General features: G+C 34.1%; 1 protein-coding gene across 2 annotated transcripts; it reads left to right on the forward strand.

Moving 5' to 3' along the window:
- Positions 1–2272: 2272 nt before the first annotated feature.
- Positions 2273–5369, forward strand: LOC145788621 (uncharacterized). Of its 2 annotated transcripts, XM_082877327.1 has the most exons (4): positions 2285–2762; positions 3242–3593; positions 4373–4445; positions 5011–5369. In XM_082877327.1, exons 1-4 carry the CDS (start codon positions 2468–2470, stop codon positions 5179–5181), a joined length of 891 nt encoding a protein of 296 aa, XP_082733453.1. In that variant the 5' UTR covers positions 2285–2467; the 3' UTR covers positions 5182–5369. The 2 variants fall into 2 exon arrangements, with proteins under 2 accessions (XP_082733458.1, XP_082733453.1); XM_082877332.1 differs by lacking the exon at positions 4373–4445 and having other exon boundaries at positions 2273–2762.
- The last annotated feature ends 1010 nt before the right edge of the window (positions 5370–6379 follow it).

A 6379-nucleotide genomic window follows, 5' to 3' on the forward strand; every position in this document is an offset into this window, starting at 1 on the left:
TAACTGCAAATAAATATGTACTTTGATTACCATCCTTTGATATTGCTGCAAACAAATGCCCATTGTAACGCCCCTTCAAGAATGTACCATCAATAAACAACAAAATTGAAATCCATACAAACATATATGAAATGCGACAAAGAACCTCCAAAAACACTCACTACTTTTATCCACATCTAATTCAAACACACTTTCGGGATTCATTCTCATACCGTCTCAAGGTACTATCAAAGTTGGTCAAAAGAAGCTGCAAAATCACTAAACAACCCACCTCTTGCCTTATCAACTCTTAACTATGCAACCCGATAAGAAACAACTATACCATATTACTTCTTCAACTTTTTTTTAAAAAAAAACTTTAATAGGACGAGTCAATGGATTATCACTTAATGCCATTATGCACAATATCAGAGATAAGTCTAGAACCAATCATTTTGCTACAAGATCTATGAGCAATAACCCTACAAGTATGCACATTATCCAACTTCATAATAATAATAAAAAAATACTGGAATTCATTAACATCCTTCCATGCACAAACCACTTACAACCCGTAGATGACTTCATGATACATTTAGAAGTTACTTTTGTTGCATCATTCTTCAAATAATTCACTACAAAGCCACACTCAACCGCATACTTAGCCAATGTAATGCGAAATGCTAACACTCCACTATCAAATTCTTGAGCAACAATGTGTATAATTTTCTTCCAACTTGTAGACAACAAAACTCTCTCTGGTTCTGGACAAAAACTAGGCAACAAACCACCAAAATCATCACAATTGTTAGCTAAAAAACTCTCACAAACTACAAAATCAATCATAGAAGAATTATCATCGATCTCGACAATTCTCCTATCATCCACAACAACATCAACAACATGAGAAACGCCAAAAGCTACCATTGACAGCATATTTCCCAAATCATTATCACTTTCAACAATACAATTAGAATATCCAAAAATAAATAAATACAAACAAAAGTTATCAATTCTCAACTCCTTGAACTTCGCACATATTTTCTCAACAACTTTATCGTAACTCATCCCTCACTAATCTTAATAGCAATACAAGACTTAGGGATTGTTTGGGATGTTCTAAATAAGTGCATTTTTTGACTTTTTACGAAATATGAGTTGGGTTTGAAGTGATATAGTAGAGATGTGATGTGACTTAAATAAGATGATGTGACTTAAATAGGATAATGACTTTTTGACTTTTTTAAAGGATGCCAAACTTAGCTTTACTGTATTTGCGCATTAACATGAAACACCCCTCCATATTACAAATCACAAATCAGTAAACAATTGATTACGGAGTCCAACCTGCAAAATTATACAGTTACAACATATCAGAATCAAAACTTCAGAATTCACAATTTCCAACTACAAATTCAAAATACATTACACTATACAATAAACAAAATAAAAAAAAATCCAAATCATTACACTATATCACATACAAATATCACAAAATAAGTATCAAACAAACAATATTTATTACAAAACAGAGAACTATAACAAAATTGACGAACACGAACTAGAGATCACGCAAATTTGCTTATATATATATACATACATATATATATATCGAGAGATAGAGAGACACGGACAGAGAGAGAGAGAGAGATAAAGAGACAGAGAGAGAGAACGTACATAGAGATTGCGCAAACACAAAGATTTGCAACACAGAGAGATCGCAAAACACACATAGATCGAGATTGCACACAAAGATCCAGATTGCACAAAGAGATCGACCTTATAGAGAGAGATTGAGATCGAAGACAAAACCGACGTCGCATAAGCGATATCCACAAGTCTAAAATTTGATTTTCTAGACACACACACATATATATATATCTCAAATCAAATGGGCAATACAGTCATTTACAAAAATAAAAATATAAAAACAGGACCTCCAATTACGAAACCTACAAAACTATGGACTTGCTGGTTTATCAAAAATGTAGTGGAATTAGAAGAGAAATAGATCTCCTACATAAGACTATATAGTAATTTTCCCATCTTTGGTTTAGGATGTGAATTTTTGGGCCATTATAGATTTGGGTTGGCTCACACCCCTTGGGCTCATCATGATTTGGTGACAGACTATGTTTGACATGTAAGTTGGAGGCTATTTTAATCACAAAAAGTCAAAACAAATTAAAAAATAATAACATAAAATGTCATACTTAATTTATAATTGTTTTATTTTTTCTTTTATAAAAGCTAAAAAAATTAAAAAATTCATCTCAAACAAATTTTTTTAACCCAAACAAAAAAACTACTTCTCAAACGAAGGAAGAGTAGAGACTCCCTTTGTCTGTGTTTTCAATTTTCCCGCCAATTGAAAATTTAGCTTGTTCCACACAACGCAACGCCGCACTACACCACGCTTTCCCCTTCTTTGTCTCTCTTCAACTGTGTATTTTCTCACTCGGAACCCTGTCCTAAAGCAGAGAGAGTAATGGAAGCTGAGAGAGTAGAGAGAAGCAGATCACCATCTTCATCATCACCAAAGAGAAAACCCCTGTCTGACAGCACCAACCTCCTCATCCCCACCTCCACCATCCTTGGCAAGCTCTCTTCCTCCCTCTCCACTACACCCCCATTTCCAAATTCCAAACCCTACAATTCCAAACCCTACAATCCAGACACCAATTCCGACACCAGCATCGGATCATCCAACCACAACCCTAACCCTAGCACCACCTTCAAAACCCATCCTTCAACCCCTTCTCCGCTTTCCATTTCCATTCCTGGTAATATCTCTCTCTTTCTCTCTATATATATATATGTATGTATGTTCATTTGTGTTTCAATTGTGGCTTGATTTGGAATTTGTGGAAATTAGGGGTTTCCATGGTTTAATCTTCTTAATTGAGCATCAGTGAGTATCATATGTGTAATGGTTATCTTAGAATGATGATGATGATGACGATGATGATGATGATGATGAATTTATTTATCAGTTTCAAATTGTTTGAATTTTGTTCCTCTAGTTCTGTCTCTTAACCCTCCACAAAACCCTACTCAAATCCATGATCTAAACACAGCCAAGGTGTTTAATGGTCAGTTGAATAACTATGAAGAGTTGGGTGTAATATACTATATTAAGTGTGAACTGCTGAATTATTGAGGTGTGATGTAATGTGCATTGTTTGTTTCTAAACAAAAGAAAGAAAAAATAATTCATGAACTAATATTTTGGTATTTTATTTTATTTTATTTTTTTCTCAAGGTAATGGAAGTGAAGAGGCAGACGAGCCTCTTGTAGTTTATAGTCGAAGACAGACTATAGAGAAAACAAAGAAAAATGGGAAGGCAGTTGCTGTGCCTTTTACTTGCTCCCCTCTACAAAAAACCAATGATAAGTTTGAATCTGTGTCTGTTTCTTGCCCGCCTCGGCTGAAAACAAAAGATAAAGGGAAGGCCGTCGCCGTACCTCCTAGTTTCTCCTCTCTGGGAAAAACAAAGGATAGAGAGAACGCTGTTTCTGTGCCTATCAGTTTCCGTTCTCTGGTGAATACAAGGAATGAAGGGAAGGCAATTGCTACTCCTTGCCCACCCCTGCCAAGGACCAGGAGGAGACGGTAACACACACACACACTCTCTCTCTCTCTCTCTCTCTCTCCTGCACACGCTGCACTATTATGATATTATTACAGCTGGCTTTTGATAGCTTTATTGGGGTAGATTGGAATTTGTATTTTTCATTAGAGACTATCATAAGTAGTATGTTATTAGAATATGTAACTCATTGTACAAGTGTACTCCATTGTTGAAATTTATATTTTGAATTTTGATGAATGTATTTTTTTGTATCCAGCCAAATTGTTTTCGACTTGAGTTCTCTCTATTTCATACAATTTGCAATTGAAAATACTCATTCTTATTTTTTTGAGAAAAAAAGAAAATTGGACATCCACAGACCTCATAGTTTTTGAAAGCATGAAATACTACAATTGTTGTAAACATTCAATTGACAACCTAGTTGCAAAAAGATAGTGTGCCCACAATATGACCATCAGTCATTGCAGCAAAAGGAACTATCATTTTTTTGGTGAAAACTAAACATCCTATCGAAAGACATTGAAAGATGGTCTTATCCCCCATGCTCCCTCTACAGTGGAAATTTGTTAGTTCATATGATGCATGGTGGATGAAATGTTTTGTTCTAGGTTTTTTGTGTCTTGCTTGTGCCTATGGGTGATATAGACTGACAATCAGAAGGAATTTGTGGTTATTGAAATAATTAGAAATATATGGGCTAAAATGACTCTGATTTTAGTAGTGTCTTTCCTATATGTACCCTGCTCATGTTTACCATTTATACTGATGCTATCTTGTACATTCCTTGTCTCTGAAATAGGAATGAATTTAATGAAGCTGGAAAAATTGGTCTATCTAAATTGTGCAAAGTTCCTCCTGCAAAACATAAAAAGGTTTGCTAAAGCAATTGTCTAGTCTTGTACATGTTTTCTTCATTTTGAACTGATATTGTAATTTACTCTTTTATTTTGGTTTTCGGCCTTCTGATCACAATCCCTTACGCTTTCCTCTCTCTCTCTCTCTGAAACTCTGCTGTGAAATGAAAGTATTGTGTGTGACCAATGTAGTACAATGTTGCTAACGGTTGATTTACTGATGCCGACCATTTGTGCTTTGATCTTCTTCGTATGAAGAAAATGACCAATGTAGTACAACTTTGCTAACTGCTGATCCTCCGGTCCAATTTGCCTTTAGTCATACCACATACTCTATCACTCTCTAACATTGTGTTTGGATCATGGATTTGGCAAGAGAAAGGGCAATAGGAAAAAAAATTTAGCTTATATTTCATTCACATTTGCCTCACCTTTCTTTCCCTTTCCAAATCACTATCCAAATCCATGGATATAAACTCAGCCTAAATATTTCCTTTGTGCTGTAGTATGTAGTTCATTTGTCAGATCCTGCATTGATGGTTTTTCGGTTAGCAGTTTAATCTGCGTGAGATGTGTTTTGCAGAAGAGGTGCCGGGTATTGCTGGAGCAAGATGTTTCAGAACATGCCTTGCCACAAGAATTTATTGAGGAACAGAGAGCTTACTTTAAAGAGGTTGATGATTTTGAACTACCAGAGGAGGAGATATTAGAAAATGAGTTAGATGAGGGAGAGGAAAACTATTACACGAAATAGTAGCACCATAGCCAGTTGACTCTCTTTGTATAGTTGCGAGAATACATTCCATGAATATATGCACCTGCTAGAAATTACAGCAATGTAAGTCCTCTGTAACCTTTTTTCCCAAATTCCATGCTGCATTGTTCTAATGCCAAATTTTTTAAAATTGATTTTTTTCTTAGAGGAAAATGTTGCCATGATCAGTTTTAGGATAATACCGTATTGTCTGCATTTGTAAACTCCAGAAGTATTTCTTACAATTGCAAATGAATGTCATAATATAGTTCATAGTTGGCAATTCAAGATACGGAGATGTTTATCTGTTTTTCCAAATCATGCAGCGTGTCATAACATGCATGTAAACTTTTTTAACATCTTTAAAAATAGGTAAACAAATAAGTACATTTATAGAAAATACAACTATCTGTTGATAACAAAACATGGAACAATGTGTAATTAGTAACATGGCAGAAATTAAGGGTATGTTTGGTTTGAGTTTGGGAGATGAGTTTTAGAGATAAAAAGTACGAAAAGTTGTTTGGTTTGGTTTTTTTCAAAAGATGTTTTGGAAAATTATTTTGAGAGAGTTTTGGAAAAAGTGATTGATTTGATGTGTATGAGAGAGAGATTTGTCTGGAAAACTTACAAACCAAACAAGTTTTGGGAAATTTTTTTGGGAAAATTTGTTTAGTTTGATTACTTTTGAAAACTTATTTGTAGAGAATTTTTTCCAAAAATTTTTGGGAAACACAAACCAAATAAGGCCTAAGGTTCTCAAAAACAAAGGTGTGCATGCATTAAAACTGAATACAATATAAAATGAATAGTGAAGATAAAACAAATGCAACAAAAGGTATGAAACTTCAGTGCATTACTATCCTTTCATCAAATAAGTTTCATTATTTTTAGTATATGCTTTTGAAGTTAAAGATTTAGGCCAAGTTTGGCAAGTTGAAAAAAAGTCAAAAAGTCAAAAAGTTACTCAAAAAGTTAAAAAGTTATCACTATTCACCAAAAGTCAAAAATTACGGTTGCACAACTTCCAATCCTAATTTTACTCTACACACTAATTTATACAATTTTTTAATACATTTTTTCATAAAAAAGTCAAAAAGTTAATCTAAATATCCATATTTGTTTCCTCAATTTTTTAGTCCAAAAAGACAAAAAGTACACTTATTTAGGATACCCCAAACAACCCCTTAAACACATG

This window comes from Camellia sinensis, chromosome 1 (assembly GCF_055761805.1).
Source record: "Camellia sinensis isolate YWXY chromosome 1, ASM5576180v1, whole genome shotgun sequence".
Classification (NCBI taxonomy): domain Eukaryota; kingdom Viridiplantae; phylum Streptophyta; class Magnoliopsida; order Ericales; family Theaceae; genus Camellia; species Camellia sinensis.

Bases quoted from the DNA above. Each gene is read 5' to 3' on its own strand.
- LOC145788621 (XM_082877327.1), top strand. From the start codon at position 2,468: ATGGAAGCTGAGAGAGTAGAGAGAAGCAGATCACCATCTTCATCATCA. The intron at 2,763-3,241 runs GTAATATCTCTC...TTTTTTCTCAAG, and splicing joins GCTTTCCATTTCCATTCCTG to GTAATGGAAGTGAAGAGGCA. The intron at 3,594-4,372 runs GTAACACACACA...TCTCTGAAATAG, and splicing joins CCAAGGACCAGGAGGAGACG to GAATGAATTTAATGAAGCTG.